A 19,650-nucleotide genomic window follows, 5' to 3' on the forward strand; every position below is an offset into this window, starting at 1 on the left:
TCACACTGGGGTGACAGTATTTTTGCATTAAAGGGGCACATCGACTCTACATCAGTACCCGGGTAAGGAAGTACCTGGTCTTAAAGGCACATGACCAGTATTTCCTGGTCTTAAAGGCATATGGCCAGTATTCCCAGTCTTAAAGGTGCATGACCAGTATTCTCTGGTCTTAAAGGTGCATGACCAGTATTTCCTGGTCTTAAAGGCATATGGCCAGTATTCCCAGTCTTAAAGGTGCATGACCAGTATTCTCTGGTCTTTCAGGTGCATGACCAGTATTTCCTGGTCTTTCAGGTGCATGACCAGTATTCCCTGGTCTTAAAGGCGCTTGATCAGTCCGAGGAGCCCTCCGCCGCCGACCCCAGCTTTATCCTCTAGTTCCCCTCAGTGGACTTCTTCACTGACCAATCCATGGTTCTCTGACCAAGAGATTGAATCCCTCTGTGTACCCTCTGTGTTTGGAGTGCTCGCAGGACCAATATACATGGTCCCTATCCTACATGGGAGCCGTCGGCTAGCAGGGGCCGCAAGTATTCTAGAAACGTGCAGGCGTCTAGAAACATACAGGCATCTAGAAAACGGAAGTTTTTCGTTTCCTGCTCCCTCACCAATGATTTGATGACAACAAGGCTCTGAATATGGATTGGATATTGCCTGAGCTTGACAGGGCTTCAGAGACTAAACTCCCTCGAGAGCATTTGCCATTCAATTCGCATAAGCGATTCACTGGACAGAAGCCTCTACGTGGGATGCCATGTCTGGCCTGTTTTTTAAGGGCGACGGGTCCTTTAAAGGGCACCGATCTCCCCACACCATCAACAGACGAGCACAAGGAGTGTCGTCTCCATGTTTCCTCTTCTGCATCCAGGCCTAACGCCAGACAACCTGTCCTGTCCACCTGGAGACCTGTACTCTGTGGACATATAGAGGCACCCTTTTTGGCGTACGAGCACCCCCCTCTGCATCACCACTATTTAGTGGATGATGCAAGAAGGCGGACAATTCCTCTCCACTTCCCTGTTAAGAGGTTGATGGATCGAGGGTTCCTAATTTTTATCTCTGCACCGTGAAAAGAGGAGATGGCAAGAGACTATGACCTGCTGGATGCAGCTTCACATTCTGCCATGGGGCAGATTAACCGGGTATAATCTCCTGTGGTATACCTACCAGTATCCCTACCTGATGGGTCATCAATTAAAAATACCACGGACTGTCAGATAGCAAATCTGTTTCGTTCCGTCTTGCGGCTTCGGGTCCAGCGCTCTATCCTCCCTAGCGGCCGCATGGATTGCTAGAGCAATGGTCTCCTGGCTGGAGACCTTAACTACCTTGATTCACACCAGTAACAACTGGCCAATCAAATCCTTTGAGCGGGAGACTGACAAAGGATTGTATAAGGATTGTCCAGCACAGTCTAGGTCTAAGGGATCTTGGTTCCAAACAGGGGAACGAAAAGTAAGATCGACCCTGGACCTCAAACTTCTAACAACCTTTGACATGGTCCTCCTTCTTGGAGTTCCTCCGGTCAGCCATTACTTCAACAGAAAAAGGTGCAGTTTCCGGCATCCATAGACATTCGGGTTGCTTGCCCTCTGCAAAAATTCCTTCGCCTTTCCATTCGTCAGCAGCATTTTCAAGTCACAACCTTGTCCTTCGGCCTTGCTTCCGCACCCAGAGTATTCGCTCGGGTCATGGCGGATGTCATGTTTCTCTTGCACTCTAGAGGTGTGCTCCTCCTGCCCTGTTTGGTCTGTCTAGCCGCCCTTCCAGGACTACGCTGAGTCGTCTATATCTCTTGCGATACCCTCTCTCCTGGGCTGGCAGCTACACTTAGACAAGTTCTCCTCATTTCCAGCCCAGCAGATATCCTTTTTGAAGGATGATCCTGCACACTTCTAGAAGGATGGTAATTCTTCCTCGAGACAAGGTCATGGCCCTTCAACAGGGACCTCGCGCAAGGAGAGTTCTGAGGACTTGATTACTCCCCCCCCCTCATTTCATTCGATTTGCTAAGAGAGTTCTGAGGAAAAATGGTGACGACAATGGAAGCGGTTTCCTTCGCTCCGCTCGTTTTCAGCAAGTCAAACAGACTTTCAGACAATAGTCTCTGAGCTCCTTCTTCATCCAGGGCCTTTCTCCCGGTTCAATGGTTATTAGTAACTACCAATGCCAGTCTTCTTCTCCCCATCATTGTTCTGGAGATCCGAACGGTAGTCTTACAGCAGGTCCACTGCCTTCTGGCGGGTCATCCTATCCGAATTCAATTGGATAATGCCACGGCGGTGCCTTACGTCAGTCATCTAGCATGTACCCACGGTCAGGCGCCATGACCGAGGTACCTCACTTTCTCTGATGGGCCGAAGTCTATTATTCGGTGATCTCGGCAGTATATATCCCAGAAGTAGAACTCTGAACGGCAAACAAATTCAGCCGTCAGGGTTCCGCCTCAAGTCAGTGGGAACTTCACCCCGAAGTCTTCCATCAGATCTGTCCTTACTGGAGCTCTCCAGTTGTAGGTGGGATGACATCCAGACTGAAGGCCAATGTATTCGAGTTCGTGGTTCGGCCTCGAGATCCAAGAGCCATCGCTCTCCATGCTCTGGTTCTGCTGTGGTACCAGTTTCCATAACTCCCCTTCCACTGCTTCCGAAAGCCTTTCGGAAGCAGAAAGGGACCCCAGTGATCCTCAGAGATCCGCACTGACCACGTCCGTTTTTTGTTTGCGGAGCTAGTATCTTCTCGCCTTATCGCAGCACAACTGCAAGTAGGGACTTTCTCACAGGGAGTTTTCACACGTAGTTCTTCCCTATCACATACCGTTAGATCATTGGGACCTTATTATTCCTAGGAGCCTTACAGTAGGCTCCTTTTTCATCCGGGCAGACTTTACTATCAGAGAAAGTCGTCCCGTTCTCCTCTGCGATATTCTCACTCTGACGAGTCTTCGGAGCTAGCTTCTCTGCTCTTTCAGACTTTTTTCCCTTATTACCTTCGAGGCAAGGTTGTCCTCAGGCCATCTCCATCCCTTGTTACCAAGGTGGTACTGTATTACCACTGTTATAAGGGCTTAGTTCTTCCCTCATCTCTTTTGGCTCCAGTCCACAAAATGGAATAAGATCCCCCATATTCTGGACGAAGTGAGTGCTCTGAGTAGGTACGTCTTGAGGACGGCGTCCTTCTGAAGGTTGGACGTTTTATTTGGGCTTCCTGACGGTAGAGGAAGGCTTCCTGACATTTTCAGGAAGGGTTTAGCCGTTTCATCGACCATGATAACATGGTGAATTCTTTTCACCATCCAGGAGTCCTTCCGTGCTAGATGTCAGCCTATCTCCCTGTCTATCAAGGGTCCTAGGCGTCAGCAAGGCACACCTGCAAGCTTGCGGATTCGTCCAGTCTGCATGCATTCTTGAAGCACTATAATTCCCACACTTCCACAGATGTGAGTCTGGGCAGGCGGACTCTGCAGGCCGCGGTGGCGCACTTGTAAGTAGCGGTTAAAGGGACTGCTTTGGGACATCCCACGGTCTGTGTCCCCCAATGAGGCGAAGGAGAAATAGGGATTTTTGTGTACTCACCGTAAAATCCTTTTCTCCGAGCCATTCATTGGGGGACACAGCTCCCACCCTGTTATTAGCTTATGCTTGTTTTTTAGAATATGACCTGCTATACGCTCATATATTGTTATTGATCTCCTCCTGCTTTTGCACCGAACTGGTTAGCTGAGAGCCAGCAGGAGGGTGTATACTGCAGGGGAGGAGCTAACTTTTTTTTGTATCACTTAGTGTCAGCCTCCTATTGGCAGCAGCATACACCCCACGGTCTGTGTCCCCAATGAATGGCTCGGAGAAAAGGATTTTACGGTGAGTACACAAAAATCCCTATATTCTGCACGTCTTCATGCAGACACATTTAGTTCTTGTAAGCCCACCTGTGAGGATCGCACAGTTTATTTTAAAGCACATTGTAGCCCCCCCAAAAAATAGTTCCTCAAAAAAAAAAAAAAAATCTTCATCCCCTGTTTGGTCATGTAATTAACCCCTTAAGGATGTAGACTATTTTCTTCTGAGAGCCATAGCTTTAATTTTCCTTTCATATGAGGCCTTTTTTTCTGTTTTTTGTTACAAGTTGTAATTGTGAATGAAAGAATTCACTTTAACGCCTAATGTACTGAAAAACATGGAAAACTCTTCATTCAGATGTCTACAAATCACATACATGTTATTTCCATGGATAGAACATTGAAGTCTTTGGTGCTATTCACATGTACGTGCAATTTTTGCTTTTTAAGTATTCTAATAAAAGGGGGGTTCGTTAGGGGGTAAGGGTGGTTTAGTAAAATGAAAATGTATTAACGGGTCATGTATCCAATGTACTTGTCTGAAAATTGTATCAGACTGTGTTGATGGCGTATCCTATGCTTTAATAAAAAAATAAGTGAGCTAAAAAAAAAAGTATTATAATTTAAAAAAAAACAAAAAACTTGGACCCATTATTTTATTTTGTAATCTGATGATGGATCAGTATGCATTTTTGCTTTTTTCGTTATGGTAAGTTGTAGGTTTTTATGGTACCATTTTTGGTACGTATGATTTTTATAGCTTTTTTTATTGCATTTTTCTAGGAGGTGCAGTAGGCAGAACACTTTTTTGCATTTTTTTTTATATATATTTACTGTATGGATTCAATTCTCTTCATAGACCAGATTGATTTCTTTCTATTTTTCTTTGTTTTATTTTGAAACCACTATTTTTAAGTCCCCATGTGGGACTTGATCCTGCAATCTGTATCGTATTATATACCACTAATGAGTCTTCCATTTAGTCCAGAAAAAATGACTGTAGGTTAAGACATGGCAGATTTCCAGGGTGGATTCAACATTTTAAAAAATCCTTCTAATAAATGGGATTTATATACAAAAAATATTTTTCAGATTCACTTCAAAGGAAATTCAGATTTTTCCACAGTGGGCTGCGTTTTTGCATACTAATCGAAAAGATCCAAGATTTTCTAATCTTCCCCTAAATGAGCATCGATATCGGCTGCTGCTCTATTTCTTGATGCCGAGCTTATACTTGAGATGTAATGGAGCAGAATAAAGCAAAGTGCCAAGAAGCAGTACCGTATATACTTGAGTATAAGCCGACCCGAGTATAAGCCGAGGCCCCCCCCCCCCCCCCCCCCCCCTTAATTTTGCCACAAAAACTGGGAAAACTTATTGACTCGAGTATAAGCCTAGGGTGGAAAATGCAGCAGCTACCGGTTACTGTCAAAAATAAAAATAGATACCAATAAAAGTTAAATTAATTGAGACATCAGTAGGTTAAGTGTTTTTGAATATCCATATTGAATCAGGAGCCTCATATAATGCTCCATACAGTTCATGATGGGCCCATAAGATGCTCTATATAAAAATATGCCATATATAATGCTCCATACAGTTCATTATTGCCCCATAGATGCTCCATATAAAGCTGTGCCCCATATACAATGCTCTGCACCGTTCATTATTGCCCCATAGCTGTGCCATATAGTGCTCTGCACCGTTCATTATTGCCCCATTGATGTACCATAGAAAGCCCTGCCATTGCTGCTGCTGCAATAAAAAAAAAAAGCCATACTCACCTCTCTTGCTTGCAGCTCCCGGCGTCTCTCCACACTGACTGATCAGGCAGAGGGCGCCGCGCACACTATATGCGTCATCGCACCCTCTGACCTTCACAGTCAGAGCGGAGAGATGCCGGGAAGATGGAGCGACGCCCGGCGTGTGGAACGGGGATAGGTGAATATGCGATACTTACCTGCTCCCGGCGTCCTGCTCCCGGCGTCCTGCTCCCTCTGCCTGTCACACGGTCTTCGGTGCCGCAGCCTCTTCCTCTATCAGCGGTCACCGTTACCGCTGATTAGAGAAATGAATATGTGGCTCCACCCCTATGGGAGTGGAGTCCATATTCATTTTTCTAATGAGCGGTCCCACGTGACCACTGAAGAGGGGAAGAGCTGCGGCACCCGGAGACCGTGGGACGGCAGGGGGATCGCCGGGACTAGGTAAGTATACCTCAGCGCCCTCTCCCCCTCACCCGCCGACCCCACCGCTACCGTGACTCGAGTAGAAGCCGAGAGGGGCACTTTCAGCCCAAAAATTTGGGCTGAAAATCTCGGCTTATACTCGAGTATATACGGTATATTGTATGGATTGTTTTCTGATGCTAACGTCCCTCTAAACTGCTGTCCACCATTATTTTCTGTTCCTTTTTATTTCCTCCCTTTCTCCCAGAGAACTATGGAAATTTCTTCTGCTTCTATTTCTCTGCCAAGAAGTCCAGGGCTGTTTATTTCCTCCGGTTAGATGAGTTTGCACAATGCCCTTGAGATCACATCAATTCCCTTTCATTTCTTCTGATTGCTTCAAATAAAAGTGTAAACACGACCCGTCCCCCAAGGCTCCGGCACAGAGCGGCTAAGACTATTGCCACATGGAGAGTGGACGCTTAAGGCTGTGTGCACACGTTGCTGATTTTTCACATTTTTTTCGCGATAAAACGCTATAAAACCGCAAAAAAAAAACAGCCTACATTAAGCATCCCATCATTTAGAATGAATTCCGCAATTTTCGTGCACATGATGCGTTTTTCCGCAAAAAAAAACACATTGCGGTAAAAACCGCAGCATGTTCATTAATTTTGCGGATTTTTGGCGGACTTTCCACTATATAATGCGTTGGGAAATGTCCGTAAAAATCCGCAAAAAAAGCACCAAAAACGTGCAAAAAATGCATGCGGATTTCTTGCAGAAAATGTCAGGATTTTCTCAGGAAATTTCTGCAAGAAATCCTGAAAGTGTGCACATTGCCTTAAAGTACAAGCGATGCCCTTTACATTTTTTTCTACTTTCCCTAAATTTTGTACCAAGGTCTTTAAAATCTGGAAAAGATAAAGGACTTACATGGAATTCAATAGGACAGAGATGGGTTAAGGACTAGTCACAGTTGCCGTGATTCATCATTGCCGTTGCACTTAATTTTCATTTAGTTTTGTGCCCAATTCTTTATTCTTTTTGCACTTTTTTTTAAAGTTTGGTTCACATGGGCTCACCTGTTTCTTGGATGTTGAAAAGCAGACTTTGTTAAAGTTGTGGATATACAGATTATTAGACTCTCTTCTCATAGCTGCAAGAGAAAAGCAGGAAACGGGCAAAGGACGATATTGACATTTTACAGCAGTTTGTACTCTGCAAAAGGGCAGGCAGAAAAATGACAGGAAATGGCAGAACAAGCGTCCTACAGCGGACTCCAGTGTATGGCCACCATTTATAACCCGAGTTCTTTATGAACCGTTCCTTTATCCAGTTGTCTCTCTGTAGTCAAACTGTGTATGCCTTATTGCCCTGTTAACTTGAGATTTATAGCAATCTGGGCCTAAAAAAAAAATGAAGGTACACTGTGTTTCCTATCCGCGATCTGTGGACCTCCAAGTCTGATGTCAGCAGATCAGTGGTATCCCAGAGATCCTCCTTAGCACCAAGATATTTTCACTCTGTTCTTCTGACGTGCTCCTAATATGTACGGCTTTCTTCACTTCTTAGATCTTATCACCTGTTTGGAGAAGGCGATCCGGTTTTCTGATCCTGAATACAGGTAGTGTGTTAAATATCTAGTAAATTCATTGGGCTTAAGGTACCGTCACACTAAGCGACGCTGCAGCGATACCGACAACGATGTCGATCGCTGCAGCGTCGCTGTTTGGTCGCTGGAGAGCTGTCACACAGACAGCTCTCCAGCGACCAACGATCCCGAAGTCCCCGGGTAACCAGGGTAAACATCAGGTTACTAAGCGCAGGGCCGCGCTTAGTAACCCGATGTTTACCCTGGTTACCGTTGTAAATGTAAAAAAACAAACACTACATACTTACATTCCCGGTGTCTGGTCATGTCCCTCGCCTTCAGCTTCCCGCACTGACTGAGCGCCGGCCGTAAAGTACAGCGGTGACGTCACCGCTGTGCTGTGCTTTACGGCCGGCCGGCGCTCACCAGTCAGTGCGGGGACCTGACCAGACACCAGGAATGTAAGTATGTAGTGTTTGTTTTTTTACATTTACAACGATAACCAGGGTAAACATCGGGTTACTAAGCGCGGCCCTGCGCTTAGTAACCCGATATTTACCCTGGTTACCAGTGAAGACATCGCTGAATCGGCGTCAGCGGGAGATCCAGCGACAAAATAAAGTGCTGGACTTTCCCCAGCGACCAACGATCTCCCAGCAGGGGCCTGATCGTTGATCGCTGTCACACATAACGATTTTGTCACAAAAAGCAACTATATCGTTAACGATATCGTTATGTGTGACGGTACCTTTATTGTAAGGACTTGATAATTTAACAACTGTCCAAACAATAGCCAGCATTCACATCTTCTTAAAAGAATTGCTTTATTGATCCAGTAGTATAAAATGCACAAAAAAAAGGTTGAACACAACAGCACAAAAAATAAAAAAGGCAGAAAGGAAAAGTCTGCTTCCCTCCCAGGCAACAGTTCAGACCTGCATGGTCCTTTGTCAAGCCAATTAAACACATACTTAACAAAGGACCATGTAGGTCTGAAACCTGTTGCCTGGGAGGGCAGCGAACCTTTCCTTTCTGCCTTTTTAATTTTGTGCGGTTTTGAGGGCGGTGGAGTTGGTATAATATGGAGAGACTCCTAAAATATATAGAATACATTGGGTCCGGTAGTTCAATGCAGGATGTGCTGTAAATGTTTTCTTAAGAATTTGGGAAAGTTCTGAAATGTCCTATAAATGTCAGTTCTGTTCTGTTCCTGATCTGAGCTTTTAGTGAAGATTAGTGATGAGCGAGTATACTCGTTGCTTTGGTTTTCCCGAGCACGCTCGGGTGGTCTCCGAGTATTTGTTAGTGCTCGGAGATTTAGTTTTTGTCAACGCACCTGCATGGTTTACAGCTACTAGCCAGCCTGAGTACATGTAGTGGTTGTCTTGTTGCTATGGAATCCCCACATGTAATCAAGCTGTCTAGCAGCCATAAATCATGCAGCTGCGCTGACAAAAACGAAATCTCCGAGCACGAACACCTGAGGGTGCTCGGGAAAACCCATGCAACGAGTATACACGCTCATCACTAGTGAAGATGAATCTGTGCTGCACTTTATGCACATGCTCAGCAGTGACCAGTGCTGTGGGGTCGTATTTGAGATGAATCTTTTTCTGAGCCATCCGCTGATTTCTGATCAAACCACACAAAAGTTGAATGTGTGGGAAAACACTCAGAGCCTGTAAAAGCAAAACTGTAGAACCACAAATACATGCTCTTAAATAAAATTAAAAAAAAAAGTCCCAAACGGTGGACAGACCCCACTCACTACATGACAACTGGATCAATTGCCTGTTCTAAAGATTAGAAATCCTTTGCAGTTCCGGGCAGTGATGTGACCACGTTGCTGATCTGAACGGTTTATCTTCAGCACTGCAGCGCTTGTGGAAAAGCCGGAAGCCTGGAGCTGGGCAGCGATGCACTCCTAAAATACATCTTAAAAACATCCCTTTAACAGCATGGATGACTGACAGTCATTTTAATTTACTTGCATCAAAATTGCTTACATGATTTTTATTTTCTCTTTACCTGCAGGAAATACTGTCCAGCCGGTTGTCTGACACCTTTTGGAGAAATCTCAGGAACTATCCCCATCGGCTACCGAGATGTATGTATTTTATTGTTTTACCTTTTTCCTTATTTTTTTGCTCTGAATTGAATGAAAGCTGAGCTGTTGTACCCAAGAATGGCTACTGCATGGTGTGGGGCGCTGTGATGTTGTGGTGTTGTACTCTTAGTACTTCCTTCCTGTGTGGGACCTTGTAACACTGGCTGAAAGGTGGGAGTGTCGGGCGTTTGATCCATACTGATCTGATCCTACAGATTATTGATATCATAGGCCTGGACAACCTTTTCAGTACTTATGTCTTAAAAGTAAACCATTAAAAGGGTTGTCCACTATACGGACAACCCCTTCTCGAGTTTATATTCCCCCTTGTCAAATAAAAACAGCCGGTACTCCCCTTTGGCACCATTTTAGCGATGCCGGGGTTTGTGTGACATTGTCATGCGACTCCTGCAGCCGATCATCGAACACTAATGGGTCCGTTTCACTTCAGGCCAAAAACTGACATCCAGAAGTAATCAGAACTGCGCTCTCATTTTTTGGGTTATCCATTTTGTGTGAAGGAAGTGACAGTGAAGCGGCCCATTACTGTCTGCTGATTGGCTACTGAGATCGCATAGCATAAAGTCACATGAGCCCCGGAATTCCCAACACCGCTGTAAAGGCATCAGAGGGGAGTACATACTGAATTTGTTACATGGGGGGGGTGAATATAGTAATTGAGAAGGAGTCGGCCGAGTAGCGGACAACCAATTTAAGGTTTGTTTTATCTTCTACATTATTGAACTTATGAACTATAACAAGTGTGTTTTTTCTTATTAATCAAAGCAATTAGTGTCTTGGTCGGGAGCTGTCAAGCACTGTGCGCTTTCTTTCCATCATGCTTCCTTTGTAAGCGTCTAGAAATGCGGAGCGTCCGGGCCCTTCACACGCGCAGCCACTTTACACTCATTAAACTGATGGAATTACTCGCCTGCCTTTGTGTTAAGCCTAAGATTTCACAGTTGAAAAGTTCATTGAGTTGATGATCACTGCATGCTGTTACAGTACAGTATGTACTTTCATAGATACAATGGCGCAGGGCTGTATACCATTACTTGCAGCAGCACATACAAACACATGGTGGGCCCCATCGTGGCTTCACTGTGCACAAGCCCCTGACACTCCGTGCTCCTATTTCATGATCATTGTGAGCTCAGACGCCACATTCTGTACTATTGGCTTTAATACAGTGAGGACTGAGTATACTGGTGGAGAACTTGATCTTGCCTATTGTCATGTGGTAAATCGGAACTGGCCATGCAGTTATCTCGGCTGTGCATATCCATTCAGTAAGCTTGTACACCTGACGTGTACAGCCTTAGTCGGGACCCTACTGTGTTTATATGGTGCCTTGAAAATGTATTCATACCCCATTAATTTTTCACGTTACACCCACAAACTTAAAGGGGTGTTTCCATCTCCAAGATCCTATCCCAATATGTAGTTGGTGTAATATTAGCAAATACCTCCAATTAGAAATTGTAATATAGTTTTCTCCTTCGCCTCATTGGGGGACACAGCCCGTGGGTGTATGCTGCTGCCACTAGGAGACTGACAAGTGATGGAAAGAAATTGATCTCCTCCTCTGCAGTATACACCCTCCTGCTGGCTCTCAGCTAACCAGTTCTTGCTTGGTGTCCGTAGGAGGCACAGAGACGGGTCTGCTATTCAGACCCAAAACTCTTTATTTTATTTTTAACTTTTACATTTTTGATTTTACTTTCTACAACCAAGGGGCGATGGATCCTTTCAAGGTTCCGGTCTCCCCGAACCATCAACAGGCGAGCACTGAGAGTGACGCCTCTCCGTATCCTCTCCTGCGACGTGGGATGCCATGCCTGAGCTGATTCTTAGGGGCGACGGGCCCCTTCAAGGGCACCGATCTCTCCACACCTTCAACGGACGAGCACATGGAGTGTCAACTCCACGTATCCTCTTCTGCATCCGCGCATTCTGCCACTTAGCAGATTAACCGGGTAGAATCTCCTGTGGTATACCTACCAGTATCCCTGCCCGATGTATCATCAATTAAAAATACCACGGACTGTCAGATGGCAAATCTGGTTCATTTCATCTTGCGGCTTTGGGTTCAGCACTCTACCCTTCCTTAGCCGCCGCATGGGTTGCTAGAGCAATGATCTCCTCGTCAGAGACCTTAACTACTTTGATTCACACTAGTAACCTTTTCCCGAAGACAGTACACAATCAAATCTTCTGAGCGGCAGTCTAACAAAGGATCGTATGTGTCCTACAGACCCAACCAGCTGTGGAAGGGTTGTCCAGGACAGTCTAAATCTAAGGGATCTTGGTTCCAAAAAGGGGAACAAAAAGTAAGATCGATCCTGGACCTCAAACTTCTAACAACCTTTGACAAGGTCCTCCTTTTTCGGATGGAGTTCCTCCGCTCAGCCATTACTTCAACAGAAAAAGGTGGAGTTTCTGGCATCCATCGACATTCGGGCTGCTTACCCTCACGTTCCTATTTTTCCCCTTTTCAAAAGTTCTTTCGCTTTTTCATTCACGAACAGCATTTTCAAGTCACGACCTTGCCCTTCGGCCTTGCTACCGCACCCAGAGTGTTCGCAAGGGTTATGGCGGCTGTTATGTTCTTATTGCACCCTAGATGCGTGGTCGTCCTGCCCTATTTGGTCGACTTCCTAGCCGGTCTTCCAGGACTACACTGAGTCGTCTATCACTTGCGATACCCTCTCACCAGGGCTGACAGCTAAACTTAGACAAGATTCCTCATTTCCAGCCCAGTAGATCCTTTTTGAGGATGATCCTGCATACTTCCAGAAGGATGGTAATTATCCCTCGAGACAAGGCCATGGCCCTTCAAAAGGGTGCTCGTGCACTCGATCACTCATCCCCTCATTTCATTCGATTTGCTTGGAGGGTTCTGAGGAAAAAATGGTGACGACAATGGAAGCAGTTTTCCTTCACTCCGCTCGTTTTCAGCAAGTCAATCAGGCTTTCAGAGGGTAGTCTCTGAGCTCCTTCCTCATCCAGGGCCTTTCTCCCTGTTCAATGGTTATTGGTGACTACCAGTGCCAGTCTTCTCCCGATCATTGCTCTGGGGTTCCGAACGGTACGGCTAGTCCTAAAGCAGGTCGACTGCATTCTGGTGGGTCATCCCATCCAAATTCAATTGGATAATGCCACGGCTGTGCCATACGTCAATCATCTAGCAGGTATCCACGGTCAGGTGCCATGGCCGAGGTACCTCACATTCTCTGATGGGCCGAGATCTATCGTTCGGTGATCTCGGCAGTACATATCCCAGGAGTAGAACTCTGGGCGGCAGACATTCAGCCGTCAGGGTTCCCCTCAAATGAGTGGGAACTTCAACCGGAAGTCTTCCATCCGATCTGCCTTCACTGGACCTCTCCAATTGTAGATCGGATGGCGTCCAGACTGAACGCCAATGTACTCGAGTTCATGGTTCAGCCTCGAGATCCAAGAGCCATCGCAGTGCATGCTCTGGTTCTTCCATGGTACCAGTTTCCATAACCCCTGTTCACTACTTCCGAAAGCCTTTCGGAAGCGGAAAGGGCCCCAGTGATCCTCGGGGATCCGCACTGACCACGTCAGTTTTTTTTGTTTGCGGAGCTAGTATCTTCCAGTCTTCTTGCAAGAGGTAGTTTTCACATGTTGTTCTTCCCTATTGCATACCATTAGATCTTTGGGACCTTAATGGTCCTGGGAGTCTTACAGTAGACTCCTTTTGACCCGGACAGACTTTTCTATCTGGGAAGGTCGCACTTTTTTCTCTGCAATCTTGTCATCCTGATGCGTCTTCAAAGCTTGCCGCTCGGTTCTTTCAGACTTTTTTCCTTATTACCATCAAGGCAAGGTTGTCCTCAGGCCATCCCCGTCCCTTCTTACCAAGGTGGTATTGTATTCCTACTGTTATGAGTGCATCGTTCTTCCCTCATCTCTTTTGGCTGCAGTCTACAAAACGGAATGGGTTCCCCATAATCTCAAAAAAAAAAAAGCACACCTGCAAGCTTGTGGATTCGTCCAGTCCGCATGCATTCTTAACCCCTTTCTGACATCGGACGTACTATCCCGTCCATGTGGGGTGGGCCCCTATGACCATGGACGGGATAGTACGTCCAGCGCGATCGGCGGCGCTCACGGGGGGAGCGCCGCCGATCGCAGCCGGGTGTCAGCTGCCTATCGCAGCTGACATCCGGCACTATGTGCCAGGAGCGGTCACGGACCGCCCCCGGCACACTGCGATCAAAGATGATCGCGATGTGCCGGCGGTACAGGGAAGCTTCCCGCAGGGAGGGGGCTCCCTGCGGGCTTCCCTGAGCCCCCCGCAGCAACGCAATGTGATCGCGTTGCTGCGAGGGTCTCACCTCCCTCCCTGCTCCCTCCAGCCCCGGATCCAAGATGGCCGCGGATCCGGGTCCTGCAGGGAGGGAGGTGGCTTCACAGAGCCTGCTCAGAGCAGGCACTGTGAAGGCTGCAGCGCTGCATGTCAGATCAGTGATCTGACAGAGTGCTGTGCAAACTGTCAGATCACTGATCTGTGATGTCCCCCCCTGGGACAAAGTAAAAAAAAAAAATTTCAAATGTGTAAAAAAAAATATATATATATATATATATATATATATATATATATATATATATATATATATATATATATATATTATTCCCATAAATACATTTCTTTATCTAAATAAAAAAAAAACAAACAATAAAAGTACACATATTTAGTATCGCCGCGTCCGTAACGGCCCGACCTATAAAACTGGCCCACTAGTTAACCCCTTCAGTAAACACCGTAAGAAAAAAAATAGGCAAAAAAACAACGCTTTATTATCATACCGCCGAACAAAAAGTGGAATAACACGCGATCAAAAGGACAGATATAAATAACCATTGTACCGCTGAAAGCGTCATCTTGTCCCGCAAAAAACGAGCCGCCATACAGCATCATCAGCAAAAAAATTAAAGTTATAGTCCTGAGAATAAAGCGATGCCAAAATAATTATTTTTTCTATAAAATAGTTTTTATCGTATAAAAGCGCCAAAACATAAAAAAATGATATAAATGAGGTGTCGCTGTAATCGTACTGACCCGAAGAATAAAACTGCTTTATCAATTTTACCAAACGCGGAACGGTATAAACGCCTCCCCCAAAAGAAATTCATGAATAGCTGGTTTTTGGTCATTCTGCCTCACAAAAATCGGAATAAAAAGCGATCAAAAAATGTCACGTGCCCGAAAATGTTACCAATAAAAACGTCAACTCGTCCCGCAAAAAACAAGACCTCACATGACTCTGTGGACCAAAATATAGAAAAATTATAGCTCTCAAAATGTGGTAACGCAAAAAATATTTTTTGCAATATAAAGCGTCTTTCAGTGTGTGACGGCTGCCAATCATAAAAATCCGCTAAAAACCCCGCTATAAAAGTAAATCAAACCCCCCTTCATCACCCCCTTAGTTAGGGAAAAATTAAAAAAATGTATTTATTTCCATTTTCTCATTAGGGTTAGGGTTAGGGCTAGGGTTAGGGTTAGGGCTAAGGTTAGGGCTAGGGCTAGGGTTAGGGCTAGGGCTAGGGCTAGGGTTAGGGCTAGGGTTAGGGCTAGGGCTAGGGTTAGGATTAGGGTTAGGGCTAGGGCTACAGTTTGGGTTGGGGCTAAAGTTACAGTTAGGGTTTAGATTACATTTACGGTTGGGAATAGGGTTGGGATTAGGGTTAGGGGTGTGTCAGGGTTAGAGGTGTGGTTAGGGTTAGGAATGTGTTTGGATTAGGGTATCAGTTATAATTGGGGGGTTTCCACTGTTTAGGCACATCAGGGGCTCTCCAAACGCGACATGGTGTCCGATCTCAATTCCAGCCAATTCTGCGTTGAAAAAGTAAAACAGTGCTTCTTCCCTTCCGAGCTCTCCCGTGTGCCCAAACAGGGGTTTACCCCAACATATGGGGTATCAGCGTACTCAGGACAAATAGGACAACATCTTTTGGGGTCCAATTTCTCCTGTTACCCTTGGGAAAATACAAAACTCGGGGCTAAAACATATTTTTTGTGGGGAAAAAAAAGATTTTTTATTTTCACGGCTCTGCGTTATAAACTGTAGTGAAGCACTTGGGGGTTCAAAGTTCTCACAACACATCTAGATTAGTTCCCTGGGGGGTCTAGTTTCCAATATGGGGTCACTTGTACCTAAACAGTAGAAACCCCCCACATTAGGGGTTCTGCAAACGCAATGTGACGTCTGCAGACCATTCCATCTAAGTCTGCATTCCAAATGGCGCTCCTTCCCTTCCGAGCTCTGCCATGCGCCCAAACAGTGGTTTACCCCCACATGTGGGGTATTGGCATACTCAGGACAAATTGTACAACAACTTTTGGGGTCCAATTTCTTCTCTTACCCTTGGGAAAATAAAAAATTGGGGACAAAAAGATAATTTTTGTGAAAAAATATGATTTTTTATTTTTACGGTTCTACATTATAAACTTCTGTGAAGCACTTGGTGGGTCAAAGTGCTCACTACACCTCTAGATAAGTTCCTTAGGGGGTCTACTTTCCAAAATGGTGTCACTTGTGGGGGGTTTCAATGTTTAGCCACATCAGGGGCTCTCCAAACGAAACATGGCGTCCCATCTCAATTCCAGTCAATTATGCATTGAAAAGTCAAATGGCACTCCTTCGCTTCCGAGCTCTGCCATGCGCCCAAACAGTGGTTTACCCCCACATGTGGGGTATTGGCATACTCAGGACAAATTGTACAACAATGTTTGGGGTCCATTTTCTCCTGTTACCCTTGGTAAAATAAAACAAATTGGAGCTGAATTAAATTTTTTGTGAAAAAAAGTTAAATGTTCATTTTTATTTAAACATTCAAAAAATTCCTGTGAAGCACCAGAAGGGTTAATAAACTTCTTGAATATGGTTTTGAGCACCTTGAGGGGTGTAGTTTTTAGAATGGTGTCACACTTGGGTATTTTCTATCATATAGACCCCTCAAAATGACTTCAAATGAGATGTGGTCCCTAAAATAAAATGGTGTTGTAGAAATGAGAAATTGCTGGTCAACTTTTAACCCTTATAACTCCCTAACAAAAAAAAAAAATTTTTCCAAAATTGTGCTGATGTAAAGTAGACATGTGGGAAATGTTACTTATTAAGTATTTTGTGTGACATATCTCTGTGATTTAATTGCATAAAAATTCAAAGTTGGAAAATTGCGAAATTTTCATAATTTTCGCCAAATTTCCGTTTTTTTCACAAATAAACGCAGGTACTATCAAAGAATTTTTACCATTGTCATGAAGTACAATATGTCACGAGAAAACATTGTCAGAATCACCAGGATCCATTGAAGCGTTCCAGAGTTATAACCTCATAAAGGGACAGTGGTCAGAATTGTAAAAATTGGCCCGGTCATTAACGTGCAAACCACCCTTGGGTGTAAAGGGGTTAAAGCACTATAATTCCCAGACTTCCACAGATGTGAGTCTGGACAGGCGGACTTTGCAGGCCGCGGTGGCGCACTTGTAAATAGCGGTTACACAGGGCCTGATCTGATGTTGTCCCCACCCAGGGACTGCTTTGGGACGTCCCACGGTCTGTGTCCCCCAATGAGGCGAAGGAGAAATAAGGATTTTACGGTGAGTACACAAAAATCCCTTTCTCCGAGCCATTCAATGGGGGACACAGCTCCCTCCCTGTTATTAGCTTGTGTTTGTTTTATAATTTGACATGCTATACTCTCATATATAATGTGACATGCTGTACGCTCATATGTTATTGATCTCCTTCTGCTTTTGCACCGAACTGGTTAGCTGAAAGCCAGCAGGAGGGTGTATACTGCAGGGGAGGAGCTAACTTTCTATCACTTAGTGTCAGCCTCCTAGTGGCGGCAGCAGCATACACCCACGGTCTGTGTCCCCCAATGAATGGCCCGGAGAAAAGGATTTTACGGTGAGTACACAAAAATCCCTATTTTCTGATTTGCTATCACTCTTTCCTCATGTGCAGGCATTGCAGAACGTTTGGTATCTATGATTACAACCGCTACCAACTAAACTGTCATTATATCAGTGGTCGTAACCATGGATACCTGAGGTCCTGCAATGCCTGCACATGGGGAAAGAGACATAGCGAATCAGAAAAACGATACTACATTTGTAATTGGAGACGTTTGGTATTAATAATATTATTATTATTATTATTATTATTCTTACTACATATTGGGATAGGATCTTGGAGATGGGGATACCCCTATAAATATATTTTATTGGCGTTTTATGTGATATAGCACAAAGTAGCTAGTACATGAAGTATAGAGGAAATAATACATGATTTTCTAATTATTTTAAAAATCTAAATCTGAAAATTATGACGTGCATTTGTATTCAGCCCCCTGTAGTCGGATACCCCTAAATACGATTATTAGAAAACAGTGTATCAATTCCTTTACAATTCACAAATACTTACTACATTGTGCTGATATTTCATATAAAACCCAATAAAATACATTTAATACATTTACGTTTGTGGGTGTAACGTGAAATCCTATGGAAAAGTTCACATGGTACGAATACTTTTTCAAGGCTCTGTATAAGCTTTCTATTCAGTACTGACTTATTTTGTCTAGTGTTGTGCACCTAAGCAACAGTTTTGACAGCTAAGCAGTTGGTGCCTCTACAGCTACAAGAACTGTGCTCCGAAATCCCCCGTCGAGGCTCGTTTAGCGCAGCTTATTATCAGTGCGTGTGCTGTGGACCGCACATGGCCACTTTATAGTCGAGTGTCCCAGTGCACATGGCTGAATTTCCACTTGGACGCAAAGATACGCGTGGAAGAAAACCGCAGCTTGCAATATTCTGGTCCGATTTTACGGTCTAAAATGATGTATACAATGTAAAGGCCGCTCCGGCACCTGTCCACTTTGCAGACTAACTGCCCCGATTTCCACTTGGCTCATCTGAACCTGGCCATGAGTTGTATTGGCAACCGAGCATGGGCAAAACTGCTGGCTTTAAACTTTTATGCGTGAGTGTTGGACCAATTCCTTTATAGAGTAGCGGAATGACCAAATAATATGAAGGTTTGTCATTGTATTTAACATATTTCTACTTTTTTTTTTTTTTTTTTTTCTTTTTTATAGTTTAAGTATTAATTTATCGAATGTAATTAATGAATTTTTTTTTCAGTCATCATTGCTCTGCATGGCGGGGATTCATGCAGGGGTGTTATCGAATGCTCTTGGAGGACCAATAAGCATTGTCATAAGTAATGGCATTGCATATTATGACACTGCTCAGGCAAACAATGTTACATCTAAAGTGTGAGTATTCTAAACCTCTTCCCTTTTATGTTCCTTGTTTTTACATGTTGAGTTCATTACTGTGTAACTAGAACTAAGCGCCATTGAATAAATGGCGCCATAACAATAAATAATAATAATAATAATAACTATAATACACTGTTCTCCTGTATGAGTGGCTGTAGTTCCCGTCCCTGACCTGCAGGAGCGCTGCAGGATAAGTAATAAGGTAGAATTTCTGGTGAATAATGATGAGGTTATCTGGATTACTGAAGTCATATTACATTTTTAAAGCCCATAATAAAATGATTAAAGGTGTATTTCCACAATAGCAATATGGACTTACACTAATGTTTTAATAAAATTTTGCCCATATATCCCATTTTTAAATCTGCCTATTTTTTCACATATCACCACCATAAGGATGCCCCTCCAGGCTCTGTTTTTCTTTAGTTGTCGTTGGACCTTTCAAGTAGTTCCTGGGGTCTATTCGATCCTGCGCAGTGCAGTTTGTCAGCTGGCTTGCTGCTAGCATAGGTGTGTTGTCTAGAATGGAGCTTCAACTGAGCGATGATGTCACGGGCGGACTCCAATACAGCGCAGAGGTCATACCAGGAAGCGTTAGTGTGCTGGTAGCTATGTGTAT

General features: G+C 44.5%; 1 protein-coding gene across 1 annotated transcript in view; it reads left to right on the top strand.

Annotated features, from left to right (window-relative positions):
- The window catches only part of DCBLD2 (discoidin, CUB and LCCL domain containing 2), a 95,853-nt gene that overhangs the window by 45,741 nt on the left and 30,462 nt on the right, over positions 1–19,650 (top strand). Inside the window, exons 4-6 of the mRNA XM_069761014.1 lie at positions 7,582–7,633; positions 9,635–9,707; positions 18,892–19,025. Coding sequence (XP_069617115.1) covers positions 7,582–7,633; positions 9,635–9,707; positions 18,892–19,025 — 259 coding nt within the window. The remainder of the gene's footprint in view (positions 1–7,581; positions 7,634–9,634; positions 9,708–18,891; positions 19,026–19,650) is intronic.

The sequence above is a fragment of the Ranitomeya imitator genome, chromosome 3 (assembly GCF_032444005.1).
Source record: "Ranitomeya imitator isolate aRanImi1 chromosome 3, aRanImi1.pri, whole genome shotgun sequence".
Lineage (NCBI taxonomy): Eukaryota > Metazoa > Chordata > Amphibia > Anura > Dendrobatidae > Ranitomeya > Ranitomeya imitator.